Raw genomic sequence first — 24,054 nt, 5'->3', positions numbered from 1 at the left:
GAGTTGGAAGCCACGGGACATTGAAACAGAACGGCCAGCGCAGACACCTGACCCTTTATCGTAGCCAGCGCCAAGCGCTGATCGACACCCGTTTGAAGGAAGGACAGCACTCGGGAAACCGAGTACGTGCGGGGTGAAAACCCCCTGGACTCACACCAGGCAAAATAGGCCTTCCAAGTACGGTAATAAACCTTCCCCGAGGAAGACTTCCTCGCGTTGATCAAAGTATGAACGACCTCTGGGGAGAGACCCTTCTCCTTCAGGACCTCGGTCTCAACAGCCAGGCCGTCAAAGCCAGCGACTGTAAAGCAGGATGGTATATCGGTCCTTGAGACAGGAGATCGTCTCGAAGAGGCAGACGCCACGGGGCGTCGACCGCCAGATTCACGAGGTCTGCGTACCAGGACCGGCGAGGCCAGTCCGGTGCCACAAGAATCACCGTGCTGCGTTCCGAGTGTAACCTGCGAAGGAACCTGGACAGCAACTGAATCGGTGGAAACGCGTACATCAGCCTGTACTGATGCCACGGGGCCACTAACGCGTCCGACGCGTCTGCCCGAGGGTCGCGCGTCCTTGCCACGAACCTTCTCACCTTGTTGTTGAGACGAGACGCGAACAGGTCCACATCTGGAAGACCCCACTTCGCGCACAAAATCTGGAAGACAGCCGGGTGGAGAGACCATTCCCCCTGATCCAGGGTCTGGCGACTCAGATAGTCCGCCTGCCAGTTCTCCACCCCCGGAATGTGAACCGCCGTTATCGCCAGGACATGAGTCTCGGCCCAAGACAGAATGTCGGCCACTTCTCGAGCCGCTCGGGCACTCCTGGTGCCCCCTTGGTGGTTGATGTAGGCCACCGCCGTGGCATTGTCCCTGCAGCCGGTCCGTCCAGCGATGAAGACAGAGACTTATCGCACGCAATTCCAGAATGTTGATCGGAAGGGAAGACTCCCCCTCCGACCAAGTTCCCTGGGCGGACAGAACGCCCAGAACACCACCCCAGCCCAACAGGCTGGCATCCGTGGTGATCACCGTCCACGAGATAGGACGAAACGACTTGCCCCCGGACACCATCGGGGACTGGAGCCACCACAGAAGGTCTCTTCTGGTGCGATGACTCAACGAGATTTGAAGATCCAGAGATTGAGGTCGCCCGTCCCACATGGACAGGATCTCCGCTTGGAGACCCCGCGTGTGAAACTGGGCGAAGGGAATCGCCTCGAAGGCCGAGACCATCAATCCCAGACATCTCATGCACGTCCGCAGAGACGAGTGCGGAACGTCCCTGAGGGACCTGACTTCCTCCTGAAGAGTTCTGAGTTTGTCTTCCGGCAGGAAGACCTTCGCCTGCACCGAGTCCAGAATCATTCCCAGGTAGGGAAGACGAACCGACGGACTCAGTGTCGACTTTGGAAAATTTATCGTCCAACCAAACTCCTGCAGAGTTTGCATCGTGACAGACAGGTCCTTCTCCAGACCCTGGCTGGTCGCAGACCGAACCAGAATGTCGTCCAGATACCCCAGGACAGAAATGCCCTGGGCCCTCAATAATGCCAGAACCAGTGCAAGCACCTTGGTGAAGACCCGCGGAGCCGAGGCGAGACCAAAAGGCAACGCCACGAACTGGTAGTGATCCTCCGCAATGGCAAATCGAAGGTACCTCTGGTGACCCTCGAAAATGGGGATGTGAAGATACGCATCCTTCAAATCGATGGAGGCCATGAATTCCCCCGGAACCAGGGCAGCCACCACCGACCGCAGGGATTCCATGCGGAACTTGCGAACCCGCACAGAGCGGTTCAGAGCCTTCAAGTCCAGAATTGGACGAACCTTGCCCTCCTTTCTGGGCACGGTGAACAGATTGGAATAAAACCCCCGAAATCTGTCCCGATGAGGCACCGGAACTACCACTCCCTGAGCCCTCAGGTCCCGCACCGCCAGGTGCAGGTCCCGTAAACGCTCTGGAGACAGTTGAAGATTTGAGGGAAAAAATCTGCTCTCCGGCCGAGAGAGAAACTCGATCTTGTAACCAGATCGAACGATCTCCTGAACCCATCTGTCCCGCACGTGGGCCAACCAGGGCTGAAGAAAACCAAGCAAGCTTCCCCCCACCCCAAAACTGGGTGAGGGCGCCCCTTCAGGCCGCACTGTTATGGGCAGCGGATCCGGATTGACCGGACTTCTGTTTTCCAGACCAGGGCTTCTTCTGAGAGCCTTGACCTTTGAACGGTTTGCCCTTGTAGTGCGACCGAAAGGCACGAAAGGACCCCTGAGGGGGCCGAAAATTAGCATGCTTCTTCCCAGAAGCCCCCTTAGCCTTGGGGAAATGGGGCAAGAGAGTGCTCTTACCTCCGGTGATCCCCTTAATCAACACATCCAAGGACTCCCCAAAAAGGCGAGACCCATCATAAGGCAGATTGGCTAAGGTCTTACGTGAAGACTGGTCCACCGACCAACATTTCAACCAAACCAGGCGGCGAGACAACACCGCCACGCTGTGCACACGTGCAGCCAACGGGACTAGGTCCAAGTCCGCATCACACAGATACATGACACCCTGGTGGATTTGATCCACCATATCCAGGGTCGCCGGCGAGGCCGAATCGGCCACTAGGACGCGCCTAAGCATCTGCGTCCAACTTGCGACCGCCTGGGCCGCCATGAGAGAGGCAAACAGAGCCTTAAGCATAGAACCCGTAACAGAATAAGTATGACGGGCAAGAGACTCCAATCTCCTATCCGTGGCATCACGGAACACAGGGGAATCCTCTGCAGGAATCGCAGTGGATTTGTTTAAAACCGCAATTGCGTGATCCACTGGGGGTGGCACACACCACCTTTCATCAGTGGAAGGCGAGAAAGGATAACGCAGCTTGAACCTACTTGGTACAGCAAAAGGTTTGCGCAGATTGCGCCATTGTTCCTTAACAGCGCGCTGAAAATCATCATTGCAGGGAAAAACCTGCGGCGTCCTGCGTTTTCTCTGCGTCCCATAAGCCGCCAAGGCAGCGGAGGGACACACTTCATCCTGCAAACACAGCGTTTGTTTTATGGAAGCAATCAATTCATCCATGATTGCAAGCTCTTCAGGCGAGCCAGGGGGAGAATTATCAACCCCTTCAACTTCAGCCTCCACCTCGGACCCCACTAGATCCAGGGAGGAGCGGGACCCCGATAAGGAGGCCCCCGCCATAACAACCCCATCACCTTCACCCTCAGAATCAGAGGAAAGAGCAACTCTGGGTCTTTTAGTAGATTGAGCAGCCACCAACATCTGCACCTGAGCAGCAAGGCCAGCCACAATAGTGGCTAAATCCCCCCCTGGGGGGGAAACAGCGGTCCCCTGGCTTTCCACCAAGGCGGTAGGAAATTTGCCCTCCTGAGAATCCATTGCCCCTATAACAAATGCCGGATAATAAAGGGTTAACTGCCCCTTTAACACGCGCGGCGAGCGCAGCCCACCGCACCACACACAAGCACAATGAGACCCCCACAGGGACAATAAAACTGACACAGGCAATGGATAGGAAGGATATAACCTGAGAAGACCCTCGCCGCTGCTGCTGCCTCGATCGGTGTTCCTGGAGAAGAGGAAGTGATGCTGCCAGGGCGCTCTATGAAAGCCTATGGGAGGCTATAAGAAAATGGCCGCCATGCATGTAGAACATGCGGCCGGAGCGAGTGTAGGCAAAATGGCGCCGAAACCGCCGCTCCACAGTACAGTAATGCACACATGTCTGTATATAAAAAAACATGTCAGATCGCCGCAGCGATCGCTGTATAATGCCCAAACATGCCACAAAACATGCCCCACAGCACACAGCTTCTCACACTGACAAGGCTGACACACACAGTGTCACACAGCTCCCCCCCCCCCCCCCTTGCAGCCCACAGCATGCAGCCGAGAGATAGGGAGACAAACAGTGTGAATAGAGGCAGGTTACACAGTCCCAGACTGACACCCCCCCAGACAGACAGGTCCCCACATAAATACACTTACCTCACAGTGGCGTGGGGGACCCGCACAGGCGAACAAGCCGCTGCACATGAGGCAGGGAGAGTCGCATACAAGACGCACAGAATGGGGGTTAAGAAACCGCACAGCGTCCAGTGAGGTAGCCACCTCACCAATCATCCCTGCACCGAACAGGGATGGGTCGTTCACTGTGCCAGGAGCGTTACCTGGCTGAACGCTCGATGGCAGGCTGGGAAGCCACTGACCCACGACCTGCGACCAGGGGGATCAGCCCGAGACCCAGCCCGCATGATCCTCTTCATCCGAAGAACTAACTAAAGCTGACAAAAAGAACAGCTAAGTAAAGGTAGAGAGAAAACTCAAACAAAAAATCAAAAAAGAAGAAAGAGTCTGGGGCACAAAGCCCCAGCACAGAGAGAGCCACTCCTGACAAGCTAGACATTAAAACTGAGATATGGTTGCAGGAAGTAGGAGGGTATTGACTGAGGGGACCACCCCTTGAGGGTGGGATATGTTAAAAGCTTTAATGTTAACATATTCTGTTGCCTAGCTACTCCTTCGGAGCAAAGTCTAATACCCATATGTGACGAATATGAAGAGGCGGCGACTGTCGGAGGACGTAAGAGAAAAATCTTTTGCTTTAAACAAAAAAAAAAATGTTTACTTCCAGCCTAGACTGGAACTGAAATCATGATGTCACTCTGGTCCTCCAAGACCATAGAGGCGATCAAAGAGGATCTACTCTTTATTAACCTCTGTGACCAGCCAGCACATCGTTTCTCGGGCAAGCCAGGGAAAAGGGTAAGCCTGAGAGACACAGGCGAGTGGCGGGAGGGGACCCCCCCTTCTGAAAGCAGTCAAGCGAGAGCCAGCCGACAGCTGAAAAAAAAACAATACCAGGGTTATGGCTGATATCTTTAGCAAGAATCCTGGCAAAACCACAACGTACAGCATGTATATGTATTGGCAAGTGGTTACGTTTCTTGGTACTCCCGGTTGCCGCCACCTAGGCGTCTGATGCAATTAGGATATCCCATTAACTCCTGGGATATCAGGAGTCTTCAGGCATCCTAGGCGCAACGTAGGTATGCTTTTGCACCTGCGTGCGAAAAGACGGGGGTGCTTTAAAATATGTTTTTATTTATTTTTACTCTGTCCCTTTTTAATTTTTATGTTTTTTTTTTACTTTTATTCCTATCACAATAAATGTAAACACCCCTTGTGATTGAAATAAGGCATGCCAGGTCCTCTTTATGGAAACATCTGGGTTCCAGAAGACCTCAGATCTCTCCTCTGCACTGAAAAGCATGAGACAAAAAAAAAAAAAAAACTTTGATCTCTGCTTTGCAGGAAAAAATAAAACAGTGTTTACATTGCCAGAGCTGGAAGTGATGTCATTCTCCTTTTACAGGGCAATCATTCATAGTTTAATTATGCTATTATTTTTTTCCTTAAGATTCTTCAAGCAACTCTTCACTGTTCTCTAATACAACAGTAGAAATAATGCACCTGGATCAGTGCAATCTCTGTAAAACATAAGGAGCTGGACCCCACTCTGTGGGGATGACCTGTAATATTTCTTCCGGTACTGGATCCTGCATGGGAGCTCCCACTTGCCTTGGGAATATGCCTACCATGACAGGTAAATGAACAGGTAGTAGCCTGACCGTTACTGTAAAAAAAACTGCAATGATTAGAATTATTAACTTTAGAGTGTAAACTTTTCAAACTTAGTGCTAAATGTCAGTCACTCATTGCTTAGTCTCGTGTGGATGGCCAGTTGTTAAATCACACCACAGGTTGCAACATTTTACTGTCTACTTCTGACTAGAGCCCTTGATAAGATACTCAGGCGCTTCCTCCTGGCCTTTTTTTTTTAGGAGGACTTCACTATTGGATGGTTTGCACCCGGGATGCTGTGTATTCCTACTTGGACACACCCTATATTCCACACGCAGACAAACATTCAGTCTCCTGAAAGGCCCACACAACACTCAAACTCAGATTAACAGTGCTCCCCTTGAAATGGTGCAGGACCCGAATTTAACAGCCGTGTCTGCATCAGATTCTAGTTACGGTATATTTCAGGTATGCAACAAGCAGCCTACCTGACTAAGGCATATATTTCTGTAACTGTCATGATTTCTCAGAACATTGAAACTAGCACCTTTAATACAACTATTACTGCTCAGGGCTCCAAAATGCCAAGCCCCTATTCCAGTTCCACCATCTCTCCCTTATACCAGTATGAACTTCCTAGGAGAGGTGGACATAGAAGTAATGGAAGAGGATCCAGAGAAGTTAGAGTAGGCTGTGGAAGATTTCTCACTCCCAGACTCTTAAACACCTGAGGTTCTAGCCTTACCTAATATGCGTGACAAATTGGATATGCTCACTTCTGCTGTGCGCAAGCCTTGGCTTTGTTGCATTTGAATCTCTTCGGTCTTAACATTGCAATTTGGGTATAAAGAGACCTGCTAAATCTAAAAAGGCATTCCCTGTTCATGAACAAATAGCATGGGTCATTTTATGACAACCTGTTAACCCAAAAAAGTTTTTCACTCCTGAAAATCATTGCCAAGCTCTATCCAGTGGAGGAAGTGTTAACAAAAAAGTCACTTGTTCTGGGTGATGGTCCTGCAATCTCAGTTTTAAACAAAAATCTCACTGTACCAATTGAATATGTTCCTTCATTCAAATATTCTGCCGATAGGAAGTTTGAAACACTAGTTTCTGTTTATACTTGCAGGACCCAGCACTGCAACTAGCTATTGCTACAATTTTTTCACTAATTGAACTAGGGCAATGATCCGTATAGCAGGATTGTGCGTTAACTGAGCAATTAACGTCTGTTTTGCTCTTTTGTGTGGATGCCCTAAATCCAGTGAAACCCCCCCACACTGAACCAAGTCTTGTCTCGGGGAGTAGTTGTGCCAGTTCCCCTCCACAGGACAGGTCCAAAGAATTCTATTCAAACTTTTTTCATGATACCAAATCCCCTAGCAGATACCTTAAAATTCAAGATTTCACATGGAATCAGCAAGGCCATTTAATTTCTGAGACAGGGCAAAATACTAGGCATTTTCTATGTCTACTGATGCCAATCTGGTCCTAGTGACTTTTGACCTTTTTAAGAATTCATGACATCCAGGCCATAGGTTATCTAGTTAACTGTTTCATAAAATACACTTGTTCCCTCCAGCTATCTGTAGTCATCAACAGGCCAATTGAGATTCTTCAGGCAATTAGTTGTGTGATCAACTTTCGAAAATCTGATCTACAACCTTCTTTTTGTCTGGAATACTTGGGTCTGATCCTGGAAACATCCCAAGTAAAGGTCTTCATTCCAGAGCTGAAACTGCTTTCTTTTAGTTCACGCTTGGGACTTGACATCTAAGAGACCTCTCACAATGTGCTTCTCCACTAGAGTTTTATGTCTCATGGTAGCCTCCTTCGAGCTTGTTCCATTCACCCAATTCCATTTGAGACCTCCAACACAACATTGTGTTGACCTGGAACAATTATGCTCATTATCTCATCTCAACCTACCCATGCTGATGTTCAGCCAAGCACAGAATTTTCTAGCTCAGTGGATCTCCAGATCATCCTTGACAATATGGAAGTCCTTGCTTATCACTGGAGAGTGATAAGATGCCACTCTTTTAGGCTGAGGAGGAGTGTTTCAGTCCCTCATGGGTCAGGGAGCATGGTCGTCAGTGGAAGCCACGCTTCCCATCCGCTTCCTGGAGATCAGAGCAATAAGGATGGATTTGGAACACGGGGCCCCTCCTCTGCAAGGATACTCAATCAGGGTGCAATCAGACAAGGCCACTGCTATGGCCTACATCAAGGGAGCACCAGGAGTCATTCAGCATTGAAGAAGGAAAGTCAGATCATCTTATTTACAGAGACTCCCTGGCCAGCGCTCTTCCGTCTACATCCTAGAAGCGGACAACTGGAAGGCGAATTACCTCAGCCGCGACCAACTGGACCCAGGGCCCTTAACCCCAGCATTAACCTGAAATGTGTGAGACTTGGGGGACCCTGGACATGTTTATCCTGGCCTCCAGATTCAACAACAAGCTACCTCCATTTGTGTCCAGAACCAAAGATCCTCTAGCACTGGCATTAGATGCCTTGATAATCCCCTAGTCTCAGTTCAGGGTAATCTGTGCCCTCCCTCCAGTGCAAATGCTACCTCATCTGCTCCAAAAAAAACACTTTCCAAGAGGCCCAACATGCTGTCTCTGTGCCCTCAATACCATCCTGCTTCTCAGTCACTAGCTTGTTGAAATCCAGGTACAGAGGGGGGTTTCCTGCCTTGCTGAAAGCAAGAAAAGGCACTTTCAGAAAGATCTATTATAATACCTGGAAATTCTTCTTTGCCTGGTTGAACACAGGCACTTCCAGAAATTACTTACATTCTGGCCTTCCTACAATCAGGACTTGAGCAGAACTTGGCTTTAAGCACTGAAAAGACAGGTTTCTGCCCTGTACATTCTCTTTTAAAAACCTCGCCTCACTTTCCCCCTGACAACTTTTTCCAAGGTATATCTCAGATCAGGACCCTCTTGCAGCATCCTGTGCTTCCTTGGGTCCTTAACTTGGTTCTGTTTGCCCTGCAGAACCACCCCTAATGGAAATCCATTTGAATGCAAAGCAGCCTTCTTGGTTACTATGACGTGTTAGACATGTCTCTGAGCTGAGGGCTCTCTTGTAAGTTCCATTCCTCATTCGTCATAAAGACAAGATAGTCCTATCTATTTCTCCTAAGGCGGTATCAGACACAGTCCTTCCATCTTTGTGCCCTACACCAAAGCACCCAAAGAAAACGGTTTTTCATTGCCTGGGTGTAGTCAGAGCTATCAGAATCTACCTCAAAGGAAAAGCTTCTATCAGCAAGTCAGACTTATTTACCCTACCCTCAGGTTCTTGCAAAGGATATCCTGCTTCAAAGTCTACCATCACTAGATGAATGATAACTCATTGCCAGAGCTTACACTCTAAAGATCAAAACTACCCCTGTGCTTTTATGTGCTCACTTCACCGGGTTGGTAGGTGTTCTGGCACCAAGCCTCTGTGGTCTAGCTTTGCAAGGCCACCACCTGGTCATCTGTACACACTTTGTAGGTGGACATCCATTCTTTTCTACAGATGCAGCTTTTGGTTGCAACATTCTTCCTCCAGCACTCTGAAGTTGGATTTGTTGACCCTTGTTGTTGGGCCTGTTGGCACAGTCTCTGTTTGCCTAGTTGTTGCCTACCTTTCTCATTCATTACTTGGGAACATCCTGGGGTCTATGAATACTGAGTCTGTGTCCTGTACTGTACAATTAAGATTAATTTTGACTTACCTTTAAATTCTATATTCTGAAGTACAGGACACAGGCCACCCCCTTCTATTCCTAGGTTACTCTGCATTGCTTGCTACAAAACTGAGGACTCTCAATGTGGGGGTACCATCATGGCAAATATTAAGTTGTCCTTTTTTTTTCATAATTTTATACAGTTGAAAAAAAAAAATTGGACAGCTTGTTCAACCTATGTGTAAGTGATTTGTATTATCTAACATTTCCCATAGCCCTGTATATTTTTGGTCTTGGGGAAGATGACTAAAATAATTTTTTTAAGTTGTTCTTAAGCTAGTATCACATCCTAGTACAGAGAATTCCACAATTGAACTGCTATATTAGTAAAGAACCTCTTTTGACAATACAACCTCCTTCCTTATAACCTCAATTTGTGGCTGCGTGTCATCCTGTAGGACCTTAAATAGTTTTAGTTACTGAAGTCACCTTTGATATATTTGTGCATTGTAATCATCATATTCACTTAGGCGCCTCTTCTTCAGAGTGAATAACTGTAAATGGGATGGGATGAGTGGCAGCAGGGATGGGATGAGTGGCAGCAGGGATGGGATGGGATGAATGGCAGCAGGGATAAGATGGGATGGAATGAGCGGCAGCAGGGATGGGATGGGGACCTACCTGCTGAGTTCCTTCAAAAACTGAGTGCAAGTGTACCTAGAAGAATTGATGCTGTTTTGAAGGCAAAGGGAGGTCACATCAAATATTGATTTGGATATCTCTTCTGTCCATTTGCTTTCCATTTTGTTAAGTGATAAATATAAACTATTAAAACTTATATTCCATAGTCACGATAGTGAAGCCAACAAGCTTATGAAGACTGTTCTTGCAAAGGCATATAAATTCTGAAGGAAAATGTTGCATGCAGTCAGATTTTAATAATCCTTTATTTTTACTTTGCTCTATGTACATACGGGCACAAAATCTGATGAATAGTTTTAGTTATAAATATTTGTACAGAATACAGTAAACTTATGCATTTCATCCTTTAAATGATATATAAATCAAGGATAAAATTGTATACAAATGACAAAGCCACTTCAAAAAACAAAATTTCAGTTGCAATAGAGGGAAAGAAAAAAAAGTTATATTTACCGTAGCTTATATAGAATGGGTGAATAGTATGCGTTTACAAAAAAAAAAAAAAATTTTTTTACAAGTAATGCCCACATAAAATTTAACATTTAGCAAGGAACCTGGTAACACTTCTTCCCACCTTGTTATGTGGGAGAGGCCTTCTTTTTATGACACTTTACAGTTTTTTCCCCGTTGGCGTCTTTTTACGGAATTGCTTTTAAAGTGCACTGGTGAATCTGTTCCTCTGCTGAGTGAATAATTTGGAATTGGCCTTCCAAGGAAAAATCCCTCTGGCTCAGAGTCTGATGAGGAGCACGAGGTTTCATCTTTGGCATCAAGATTATATCTGTACCCTGAATGCCAGGAACTACTTGTCTCGCTGTCAGTTTCACTATACAGTCTTGGTAGCGCGGTTTGACATCTATTTATTGAGGATTCCTGTAAAGTGGGGTTTAATCTTCTACCTTTATAATCTTTCACGGAGTCATTCCAGCTTCTGCAGTTTAATTGACATCTGCTCCTTGGGGAGCTACTCTGGTGACTTGATGATCTTGGAACACTTTTCTGAGATCTGAAAGTGCAGTACATCTGAGAGTCATAGGTTAAGCAGCTTTGGGAGCAGTATAGATGATCTTTGTGAATGATAAACTCTGACCTATGGAGTGGTGCCCTGCAACAGGAGCAGCAGAAACAGGAAGGCAGCAAATGCCAGTACTGCCCTTTTGAAGTCATAAAATCTTCATTTGGATCTGTAGGAAGAAATAAATTTACAACAGACTTGAGTATGCTTGCCAGTTGGCATGCTTTTATTGCAGTACATTCACACGATACATTCTGAATGAAATGTTTTATACACTCCTTACAGGCAATTTTAAAGTGGTATTAAACCCAAAAACAAACATTTTATATGGTACCTTACCAATTATTACATGTGATGGCTGCATTAGTTTTCTTTTTAAGCTTTCTTTCCTTAATTTGCACTTGGTGATCTGGCCAGTAAGCCAATGTTTTTTCAAAAGAACAAGCTTTCTTGCACATATAGCAGCTACAGAGATAAGACACCATTTACTGCTCACAGGGGCACTTACATAGATCACTTTTCCTTTATCTAAAGCCCAAAAGGAAAAAATTTTGCTGCAACGGCTTATAAAGTGTGAGCTGGAGTTTGTCCACCACATCTAATGATTGGTAAGCTGCAATATATTTTATTTTTGGAATTGGGTTTAATATTACTTTATCATAAAACTGCAGGCAAACCGATTAATACACAGCTGAAACAGAAAATAAGTAAGCCATTGCTCCAGCCAAAAAAATTACTAAAGGTTTGTTCACACAAAACCACATGTTCCTAATGTTCATAAATAATTTTTTGGGATTTACTTGAATTGGCTGAAATGGTAAACTGCTGGTGAATGTCCCCATATGTTTTCTACTAGACTTCTTTCCAATGCACGGCACTGGAGTATACAGACATTGTTTAAAAAAATTATCCTAAAGATGTACAAGTACGGGTAACAGAAACTGATTCCTAAATCGTAGGTTACATGTCATTACCTTTAGAAGAATGCACACTGGAAAATATTTGCTGGGACAGCTGCCCAGTGTGCCAATATAACCCTACCCACTCCCATGAGGATAACGTTTTTGCTAGTGTCCTCAGATAATGAGCCATTTCCGTTGTAGATTTTTTATTTTCCACCAGATTTACTTTCCTCCTTTGAATGACACTTCCTTCAAGATCTGAGTAATTATTGCTTAATTGCTCAATAGCAGTTTATGGATCAGGTACCCTTGGTGTATACCTTGGGAACTCAACTTGGATCCTAGAACAGCAGGGCCGGTATGTAATGTTTGCTTCGGGCCCTAGATCCTGCATTAGGTGCTCAGTTTGGAACGTGGTGTAAAGAGTGTAGGTAACCGTGGGGTGCTATACAGGTCCAGGGCAATGGTCTAGTCCGATAGCGCCCAACGATGGTTGAAGTCTGGTCCCTGGTCAGAACCAGATGCATGGACAAGGCAAGATGGGGTTTTCCCCCATACCAGTTAATTGCTATACATCTTTTGTTGGAGAATTACTTGGATCTCTACTATACACCATCTCACATCCTTTTATCTTACAAGACACACCACAATTCTAAGCATGCAAGTGGCTTTGAAGACAGAGATTAAGGGGGTAATCTACACTTTGTTTTTTTCCTAGTTATTATTGTCCTGCTGTATTTGGCCTTGTAGGCAACATTGTTATAGTGTTTACCCCTTTAAATTTGGCAGGCTTTTTTTCTACCTCACTACCGGAAGTTTTTATAGCTAGTGCTAAGATTCCTAACTGCACACTTGTGATTCCCAATTTTTGCAGATGACTCAAGTCGATCATTTGTAGTCGCACCTGTTGCCTAATACCTTAGAGACACTGCCATTTTGTATCCATTTTGTGAGTACCCTGCAGAGGAAGAACCTTGGCAATGCAGATTACAGATGCTTGGGATCAGTAGCATAGGGGCAACTTTCGAGAATTCAGTTTCAGGACTGCGAAAAAAAATTCTAGTCAGAGGCAGGCAACCTTTAGGAGGTGAAGATCTAAAAACTCAACTGAAGTGCAAATATAGGCTAAAGTAAATGGTTTACTATGCAGATTAAATAAAATAGGTGTATGATCTACCAAAAGATTTAACCACTTGCCGACCGCTCACGTTGAGGGTACTGCAGCAAAGTGGCTCGTTATCGTCCAGCGACGTAGACCTACAGAGGCTCGCTCCCGCTGTATTCAGACACAGCGGGAGTCGGGCCAGGGGAGGAGAGGCGGTGATCACTGCCGCTCTTCCCCGATCGTCGGGGATCGAGTTAGAAAATCCGCCCGCTTGTGTAAACAAAGCGGGCGGATCTCCTATGTAACAGACAGGGACAGATTACAGGATTCAGCATAGCTGAACCTGCGATCAGTGTCACACAACCCCCTACCCCCACACACGTCAGTAAGCATGAGGCATACATTTAACCCCTTGATCACCAATAAAGTTAACCCCTTCCCTGCCAGTGTCATTATTACAGTAACAGTGGATATTTATAGCACTGATTACTGTAGTAATGTCACTGGTACCCCCAAAAGTGTAAAAAATGTCAGTTAGGGGTCCGATCTGTCCGCCGCAATGTCAGTCCCGCAAAAAAAAAAAAAAAAAATTGCAGATTGCCGCCATTACTAGTAAAAAAAAAAAAAAAATAAAAAAATGACAAATCTTTCCTGTAGTTAGTAAACCAATCAAAATACGCTTATTGTGATTTTTTTACCAAAAATATGTAGCAGAAAACAAATTGGCCTAAAATGTTAAAAAAAAATTATTTTTTTGGGGAATGTTATATATCAGAATGTAAAAAATATTGTATACACATATATACACACACACACACACACACATACAGTGGGTACGGAAAGTATTCAGACCCCCTTAAATTTTTCACACTTTGTTATATTGCAGCCATTTGCTAAAATCATTTAAGTTCATTCTTCTTCCTCATGAATGTACACATAGCACCCCATACTGACAGAAAAACACAGAATTGTTGACATTGTTGCAGATTTATTAAAAAAGAAAAACTGAAATATCATATGGTCCTAAGTATTCAGACCCTTTGCTCAGTATTTAGTAGAAGCCCCCTTTTGATCTAATACAGCCAGGAGTCTTTTTGGGAAAGATGCAACAAGTCTTTCACACCTGGATTTGGGGATCCTCTGCCATTCCTCCTTGCAGATCCTCTCCAGTTCTGTCAGGTTGGATGGTAAACGTTGGTGGACAGCCATTTTTAGGTCTCTCCAGAGATGCTCAATTGGGTTTAAGTCAGGGCTCTGGCTGGGCCATTCAAGAACAGTCACGGAGTTGTTGTGAAGCCACTCCTTCTTTATTTTAGCTGTGTGCTTAGGGTCATTGTCTTGTTGGAAGGTAAACCTTCGGCCCAGTCTGAGGTCCAGAGCACTCTGGAGAAGGTTTTTGTCCAGGATATCCCTGTACTTGGCCGCATTCATCTTTCCCTCTATTGCAACCAGTCGTTCTGTCCCTGCAGCTGAAAAACACCCCCACAGCATGATGCTGCCACCACCATGCTTCACTGTTGGGACTGTATTGGACAGGTGATGAGCAGTGCCTGGTTTTCTCCACACATACCGCTTAGAATTAAGGCCAAAAAGTTCTATTTTGGTCTCATCAGACCAGAGAATCTTATTTCTCACCATCTTGGAGTCCTTCAGGTGTCTTTTAGCAAACTCCATGCGGGCTTTTATGTGTCTTACACTGAGGAGAGGCTTCCGTCGGGCCACTCTGCCATAAAGCCCCGACTGGTGGAGGGCTGCAGTGATGGTTGACTTTCTACAACTTTCTCCCATCTCCTGACTGCATCTCTGGAGCTCAGCCACAGTGATCTTTGGGTTCTTCTTTACCTCTCTCACCAAGGCTCTTCTCCCCCGATAGCTCAGTTTGGCCGGGCGGCCAGCTCTAGGAAGGGTTCTGGTCATCCCAAACGTCTTCCATTTGAGGATTATGGAGGCCACTGTGCTCTTAGGAACCTTAAGTGCAGCAGAAATCTTTTTGTAACCTTGGCCAGATCTGTGCCTTGCCACAATTCTGTCTCTGAGCTCTTCAGGCAGTTCCTTTTGACCTCATGATTCTCATTTGCTCTGACATGCATTGTGATCTGGAAGGTCTTATATAGACAGGTGTGTGGCTTTCCTAATCAAGTCCAATCAGTATAATCAAACACAGCTGGACTCAAATGAAGGTGTAGAACCATCTCAAGGATGATCAGAAGAAATGGAAAGCACCTGAGTTAAATATATGAGTGTCACAGCAAAGGGTCTGAATACTTAGGACCATGTGATATTTAAGTTTTTCTTTTTTAATAAATCTGCAACAATGTCAACAATTCTGTGTTTTTCTGTCAGTATGGGGTGCTGTGTGTACATTCATGAGGAAGAAGAATGAACTTAAATGATTTTAGCAAATGGCTGCAATATAACAAAGAGTGAAAAATGTAAGGGGGTCTGAATACTTTCCGTACCCACTGTATATATATTAGGGCTGTTGAATTTAATCATCGCATCGATGCATCGCGATTCGACCACCCGCGATTCTGCATCGATGCTGGGACCGGCTTTAATCGATGTCCTAATGACGTCATGAAGCGCCGCCCCCTCCCTCTCCGCACAGCGATGGCTCTTTAAAATTCGTAGCTGCGCCCTCTTTTCCCGCCTCCCGCTGACGTCATCCCCAGCCGCCCGGCGTCGCTGCAAGAGGAGATACGAGGATCGAGTGTCCCTGATTGTTGGAGAGAATGAGATGGACTACGGTGTGCACTGTTCACACTTTACACATGCCTGATCCCTCCAGTAAGCCGACACTGCTCACCGCTAATCACATGCAGTGAGACACTTCCCGATCAGCAGCTGCACAGATTGGGAAATGTCTCACTGCCTGTGATTCCCGGAGTGCAGTGTTGGCTTCCTGGCGGGATCGGGCACGTGATGACTGTCATCTCTACTCTCGGACACTTAGTCTGCTGCGGGAGACTTGAGTGTCAGAGCAAATATCCCCAGCTCCCACATGCGTGCTGGTCCTCCTCCAGCGAGTGTCCTGACCATCCTCCAGCAAGTGTCCATGTCCATCCTCCTCACACAGGCCTCTGTGGGCAGAGGGAGACCCCCGAGTGAGCGTCCCGGACCCCAACTCCCAGTTCTCCTTGGCTCAGGCGTCTGCAGTGACTGTCATCATCACTGATCAGGTACTAATCTAAGTCTTCAAATACTATTACAAATGTTGTTGACATGACACAGAGGGAGCTGCAAAGCCAGGTGAGGGGGCGGACAGGGGGAGCACACTGAGGGAGAGGGGGAGAAGGACTATCCATTATGGTCACAGCACCAGAGATTCTCCAACCCGGATATTCTCCAGGAGACCCCCATCCAATGCCATGTATATAATATATATCACATCCCTGATATCCCTGATAAGACCTCCATACACCAGTGTATAGGGGTCTCCTCAGGGATGTGATATATACATGGCGGTGTATGGGGGGTCTCCTCAGGGATGTGATATATACATGGCGGTGTATGGGGGTCTCCTCAGGGATGTGATATATACATGGCGGTGTATGGGGGTCTCCTCAGGGATGTGATATATACATGGCGGTGTATGGGGGTCTCCTCAGGGATATCCAGGATGTGATATATACATGGTGGTGTATGGAGGTCTCCTCAGGGATGTGATTTATACATGGTGGTGTATGGAGATCTCCTCAGGGATGTGATATATACATGGCGGTGTATGGAGGTCTCCTCAGACCCCCATGCACCGCCATGTATATATCACATCCTGGATATCCCTGAGGAGACCCCCATACACCGCCATGTATATATATCACATCCCGGATATCCCTGAGGAGACCCCATACACCACCATGTATTTATCACATCCCGGATATCCCTGAGGAGAGACCTCCATACACCGCCATGTATTTATCACAACCCTGTGGACACCTCTATACACCGCCATGTATTTATCACAACCCTGAGGACACCTCTATACACCGCCATGTATTTATCACAACCCTGAGGACACCTCTATACACCGCCATATATTTATCACATCCCTAAGGAGACCTCCTATATGTTTGCAGTGCACTATGGGCTGGGCATGGGAATTGGGCAGTAATCGTGATGCATCGCGGAATCGAATCGTATCGAATCGCTGCCCTAATAATCGTAATCGAATTGAATCGTGAGGTAAGTGAAGATGCGCAGCCCTAATATATATTATATATATATATATATATATATATATATATATATATATATATATATATATATATATATATATATATATATATATATATATATATATATATATATATATATATATATATATAAATATACACACACACACACACACACACACACACACACACACAGTGTCTTGCCAAAGTATTCGGCCCCCTTGAACTTTGCGACCTTTCGCCACATTTCAGGCTTCAAACATAAAGATATTAAACTGTAATTTTTTGTGAAGAATCAACAACAAGTGGGACACAATCATGAAGTGGAACGAAATTTATTGGATATTTCAAACTTTGTTAACAAATAAAAAACTGAAAAATTGAGCGTGCAAAATTATTCAGCCCCTTTACTTTTAGTGCAGCAAACTCTCCAGAAGTTCAGTGAGGATCTCTGAATGATCCAATATTGACCTAAATGACTAATGATGATAAATAGAATCCACCAGTGTGTAATCAAGTCTCCGTATAAATTCACCTGCACTGTGATAGTCTCAGAGGTCCGTTTAAAGCGCAGAGAGCATCATGAAGAACAAGAAACACACCAGGCAGGTCCGAGATACTGTTGTGGAGAAGTTTAAATCTGGATTTGGATACAAAAATATTTCCCAAGCTTTAAACATCCCAAGGAGCACTGTGCAAGCGATAATATGACAACAATCAGTCGTATACTGCACAAATCTGGCCTTTATGGAAGAGTGGCAAGAAGAATGCCATTTCTTAAAGATATCCATAAAAAGTGTTGTTTAAAGTTTGCCACAAGCCACCTGGGAGACATACCAAACATGTGGAAGAAGGTGCTCTGGTCAGATGAAACCAAAATCAAACTTTTTGGCAACAATGCAATACGTTATATTTGGCGTAAAAGCAACACAGCTCATCACCCTGAACACACCATCCCCACTGTCAAACATGGTGGTGGCAGCATCATGGTTTGGGTCTGCTTTTCATCAGCAGGGACAGGGAAGATGGTTAAAATTGATGGGAAGATGGATGGAGCCAAATACAGGACCATTCTGGAAGAAAACCTGATGGAGTCTGCAAAAGACCCGAGACTGGGACGGAGATTTGTCTTCCAACAAGACAATGATCCAAAACATAAAGCAAAATCTACAATGGAATGGTTCACAAATAAACATATTCAGGTATTAGAATGGCCAAGCCAAAGTTCAGACCTGAATCCAATCGAGAATCTGTGGAAAGAACTGAAAACTGCTGTTCACAAACGCTCTCCATCCAACCTCACTGAGCTCGAGCTGTTTTACAAGGAGGAATGGGCAAAAATTTCAGTCTCTCGATGTGCAAAACTGATAGAGACATACCCCAAGTGACTTACAGCTGTAATCGCAGCAAAAGGTGGCGCTACAAAGTATTAACTTAAGGAAGCTGAATGATTTTGCACGCCCAATTTTTCAGTTTTTTTTATTTGTTAAAAAAGTTTGAAATATCCAATAAATTTCGTTCCACTTCATGATTGTGTCCCACTTGTTGTTGATTCTTCACAAAAAATTACAGTTTTAGATCTTTATGTTTGAAGCCTGAAATGTGGCAAAAGGTCACAAAGTTCAAGGGGGCCGAATACTTTCGCAAGGCACTATATATATATATGTGTGTTTTTGTACATACTGTCACCAGTGTCCTGATCACCACATACCAGTTATATGAAGACACTGTACTGCATTGGTAAAGTAAAAAAAGAAAAAAAAATTTTTTTACTTTATTAATTTTCCAAAAAATTGTGACACTAAGTTACTACTTCAAAAAACTTGCCATGCCTCTTACTAAATACCTTTGACTGTGTACTTTCCAAAAAGGGGTCATTTGGAGGGTATTTGTACTGTCCTGGCATTTTTGGACCTCAAGAAATGAGATTGAGGCTGTCACTACATCAGGATTGATCAATTTTTAGATATACAGTACACACACACACACACACACACATCGTAGTTTGTGGATTCTAACTTTCCTACAGACTACATAATGTACACCGATTTGGATTATTTTTCCAAAGGAAATGCAGCAGTATATATTTTGGCCTAAACTCATGAAGAAAAGTTTTTTATTTGCTAAATGTTGTAACAGAAACAAAGAAAATTTTATTTTTTTTCAAAACTTTGTCTTTTTTTAACAAAAAATAAAAAACCCAATACCACCAAAAGAAAGCTCTATTTGTGTGGGAAGAAAAAAAATAAAAAATAAAAGTAATTTCTGTACAGCGTTGCTTGACCAAGCAATTGTCATTCAAATAGGGACTGCGCTAAAAGCTGAAAATTGGCTTGGGCAGGAAGCGGGTGAAAGTGTTCGGTATAAGTGGTTAAAGTAGTCTGTAGGTTTTGTTACCATGGCATCTTTGATTTAAAACACTTACCAACAGGTTCACCACAACCCTCACAAGTCTCGGCATATAGACGCTGAAAGCAGCCATTGCAGAACGGTCTACCACCTCTCATTACATATCGGCCCCCACCAAGCACCACCTCGCACTCCCAGCAACAAAAGTGTTCCACGTGCCAGCAGTGACCTTCAGCTACTGTACATCTCTCTGTTAGAATCAACTACAAACATAGAAATTCAGAAATAGCAGTTAAATAAAAAAAAAAAAAAAAAAAAAGCAGCAGACATGACAAAAACAGAAGACTAACAAAATACCAAAGTAAATGCAATCATATAAACAAAGACCATGAATAAATATTATCATTATACAAAAAAAAAAAAAAAAAACTTTGGCTGTGGCATACCAGCATCAGTAGGATATTTTTAAGTTAAAAAACTAGACTAAGCCTGGCCACAGACAGTAGGAAATTTGGCCGGTTCAGCAGGAACTGGCCGAATTTTCGGTCCATGTATGGATAGGCTGGTTGTATTGAAGTCGATCCACTGTTTGATTCCAGTACAACCAGCTTGTTGGGTGTTTTTTTTTTTTTTTTTGTGCGATCACTGCCAAGGACTATTGCTGGGAAACCTCCCACTGTCAGAATAGCACAGTGGATGGGAATCAAGAATATTCTTTGTATAATGTATGACTTGCTTTATTTAACAGTCAACTAAAAAAGGTACGGTGAAACCATGAAACGCTACACACACTGGGTAAACTGCATTAGATCAGCAAATCATTTTTAAACTGAATTCCAGTAATTCAGCCAGTTTGTAAAAAGTAAAGGCACACTATGAGTTAAGTTCAAGGAGCTGCATGACATCTCCTGGGGTTATCGCTATTATTTATATCTGACAGGTTTATTGCTGTTCTGCTACTACACTCCAAAGTTAGGGGGTGTGAGAGGAGAACAGCAAAAAGCACACAGAACAGCAGTGCCCACTCCTCCCCTCTGCTGCTTATTTAGAGAAGCCATTGTATTTTGTGAACATGTTCAGATAATACAAAAGCTTCTGTGAATGGGCAGGAAGAGGGGAGGGACAAGCATAACAGCTACAGCGACTCTCCTGTTCAAGATGCATAGCTGAGAAAGATCTTTGTCACTCTCCCAAAACTACAGTGATAGTTGTTCCAGGATTACTATAAAGCAGTCGTCCGATATAAATAATGGAGATAAGCCCAGGAGGTGTCATGCACCTCACTGGACTTAACTCATTGTGTCTTCATTTTATACAAAAGAGCGGAATTCCTGGAAATGCTGACGCTTAGTTTTTTTTTATTTATTTTTTAATTGTGCAAACAGGCCTGTTAACCAAGGCTCTGTATAGCATGGGCCAAGACAGTTCCTGTGAGAACTACAATCAACTGACTGGATAGCCAAGATTCTTACAGTCTTCCCGGTCTGGCCAGCAAGAGCCACCCGACCTTAGCTCCGCGCTAGGTTGGCCACGACATAGCCCCACTGGAATGGGGCTGGCCGGTAAGTTAAACGCGTGCCTCTGGCCCGCAGCACCCCCATTCTAAGATGGTGCGGTGGTCTTCATGGAGTGGTGCCCACCCGGTTCCATGGTGTGGTAAGTAGTCTCCCCCTCTCCCTTGGTGGTCTTTCGGGGGTGGATGTGGGCCCCTCCCTGGGATGGTCGGACCTCTGGGTCCCCCCCATCCCCTCTAAACAGTCACCCCCCCCACTCGGGTGCGGTAGGAGCTGGCTTTGCCACATGCTCCAGAAGGGGGGTTGGATGTGGTTGTTGCTGACCGTGTTGCACAACAAGGGGTTTTGAGTGGGTTCCCTGCCTCCTGGGGGTTAGTGACTGGGGCAGGGATGTCCTTTGGGCTCCCTGCGGAGGTTGTTGGACTGGGAGAGTGGATGTTTTATCATCCGCGGGTACGCACCTGGATCGGGCCAAAAATTTAGGCCGTGGCATTTGTGGCCTACTCATGGCTGATGGACCAAGCCGTTGTAACGCTCCTGCATTTTATGTATGATGTGGATTTTCAGCTGCAGAAATATTCCACTTCAGTAGTCATGTAGAGAAACGCTGAGACACCAATCCCAACTCTCAATGACTCATCATGTGTGGATGATCTCAATTCAGCAAGTAAATACACACACTCAATAAGATGTTTCCTAGAGTGACTTATGTATATAGTAACACAGTGATGATAGGCTGAAGAGACAGGTTGGGTAGAGATGGTAGATGACAGACACTTGAAAGGAAATGTTCTTTAAAGTAAGATAGTAGCAGATGGGATGCAGATAGGTTTAGCAATCATGTATGGTAGTAGATGACAGAGTAGCAGGTGGACATACAAGAAAGATCAACCCAGTGCAAGAACAGGTGGTAGTAGGCTCAAGAGCTAGCAATCTTAGATAATGCAGATGTAGTAATAGTCCTTAGTATGCAGAGCTAGATAGTGTAAGCTTTAGTATAAAGGTTATAGAGGTTTCCCCTGTGGGGTACTTATCACTAATAGCAATGTAGCAGAGGAGAGGTTCGGCAAGAGCGGATGATCCGGTAGCGGGATACAGGGATCAGCGCAGCGTGGTTCCGACAGCGAGGTATGCTTGCAAGCATGAGAGCTTCAAGACAGGTTAGCATTAAGGCACAAAGCAGTTTGAACGAACACATGTGAGTGAGAGCCGGCGATCTAAATAGCCATCCAGTCCGGCGCTCAGTGATGACAGCATCAGTCTTAAAGGTGTATGCGCACCTTTCCAAAAGAGAATGGTGGGGCGCATACACTTATGAAAGAGTAATTAGGGTACTCAAAGGTACCAGAACATTACAGCCGTCCGAGCTACTGACCAAGCTGTCAGAGCTGCTGGCCAAGCTGGGAAGCAGATGTTTTATCATTCGCGGATGCACGCCTTACGCAGCCGGATCGGGCTAAAATTTAGGCCGCGGCCTACTCTTGGCTGACAGCAGTCTGAGCTGCTGAAGCTGAGAGCTGCTGACAGCATCTGCCTTCCCCCTCCCCCCACTGCCCTGGGTGAGATCCGTTCTGCTGGGGCTCGCATCCTGGTGGCTAGGCGCCTTAATAAATTTAGGTCGCGGACTGTGGCCTACGCGGCCGCTTTGGGTGCCGCTGCTGGGGGGGGGGCGGCCTTAGTGAGTTAGCTGAAGCCCCTAACTCTCTCCCTTGGCATCTGCTGGACTGTGAATCCGGGCAAATGCGGCTGGGCCTCCACTGAAATTTAGGCCGTGGCCTGTTGGGCCATATGGTCCGCCTGGCGCCTCCCTTGAACCAGGTTTTCTTTGGCACGTAGGGTGTCGGAGCTGGCAGCCTTGTTTTGTAGTTCACCTTACTTGGTGGTTCACGGAGATAAAGTGGTAATTCGTCCCTGCCAGTTGATCCTTCATAAGTTTGTCTCTGGTTTCCATTTAAATGAAGACATTGTGTTGCCTTCCTTGTGCCTAAGCACCCTAAAGAGATTGGGCAATCAGAGTGTACCTGGCAGGGACTGAGTCATTCCGAAAATTAAATTCCCTGTTTGTCCTTACAGATGGACCCCTGCTGCGACCATTTCCAGGTGGATCAGGCAGATGGTGGTGCACGCCTATTCCATTGAGGGTCAGGTTTCTCCTTTCCCTGTTAAGGCACATTCTACGAGGGCGCTTAATGCCTCTCAGGCCTTCTGTCATCGGGCGTCAGTGGTGCAGGTTTGCAAGGCGGCCACCTGGTCGTACTTGCACACTTTCACAAAATTTTATAATGTGTTGGCATCTGCGGATGCTGCCTTTGACTGCAAGGTTTTACAGGCCGCCGTTGGAGGGGGATTAGTCCTCTTTGGAGGGTGTATTTTTTTTGACAGATGAGCTTCAGCTATTTTCTGGCTGAGCACCTGTTTTACCTGGTTGGCTACGTTTAGCCTTTGGGAAGTATGTTTACTGCTGTGTTCTTCCCACTCCTCATGTTGACACTGCTTTGGGACGTCCCAAGGGTCAAGAAGATATGGAGCTGTGTCCATCAATGAACAAAAGAGAAAAATTTATTTTTTTCTTTCCGTAAAATCCTTTTCTCTGATGTTCATTGACGGACACAGCACCCACCCCTCTATGGAGTTGTGTTATATGTTCTTCTGACACTGCTTGTTACAAAACTAAAGACCTATAGCAGGAAGTGGGAGTATACCCCCTGGGACTGCCCTATAGGTGTAATCAAACTTTTTTCCACCTAGTTTACCTCCTGTAGGGGAGCAGCATAAATCCAAGGGTCAAAAAGATATGGAGCTGTGTCCATCAATGAACATCAGAGATTTTACGTTAAGACAAAATCCAGTTTTTATTAGGCTTCAGCAAAGATGCACATAATCAAAGTGATTGTAAAGTCTTGTTTTTGTTTCACTAAAAGTAACAAACATGCTGCACACAGGAGTTTTTTTTTTTGTTTTTTTTTTCTGTTAATGCATAGAATGCCTTAAGATAAAAAAAAAAAAAAAATGTCT

General features: G+C 45.3%; 1 protein-coding gene across 2 annotated transcripts in view; it reads right to left on the bottom strand.

Moving 5' to 3' along the window:
• Positions 1-10,493: 10,493 nt before the first annotated feature.
• The window catches only part of PRICKLE4 (prickle planar cell polarity protein 4), a 39,929-nt gene continuing 26,368 nt past the window's right edge, over positions 10,494-24,054 (bottom strand). For both annotated transcript variants that reach the window (XM_082247622.1, XM_082247621.1), the window contains exons 6-7: positions 19,602-19,788; positions 10,494-11,166 (exon numbers count right to left, since the gene is read on the bottom strand). In XM_082247622.1, coding sequence (XP_082103748.1) covers positions 10,583-11,166; positions 19,602-19,788 — 771 coding nt within the window. In that variant the 3' untranslated portion in view covers positions 10,494-10,582. The remainder of the gene's footprint in view (positions 11,167-19,601; positions 19,789-24,054) is intronic.

Source organism: Pelophylax lessonae, assembly GCF_965119305.1.
Source record: "Pelophylax lessonae genome assembly, chromosome: 2".
Classification (NCBI taxonomy): domain Eukaryota; kingdom Metazoa; phylum Chordata; class Amphibia; order Anura; family Ranidae; genus Pelophylax; species Pelophylax lessonae.
This window is presented reverse-complemented; position numbering and strand designations above follow the sequence as displayed.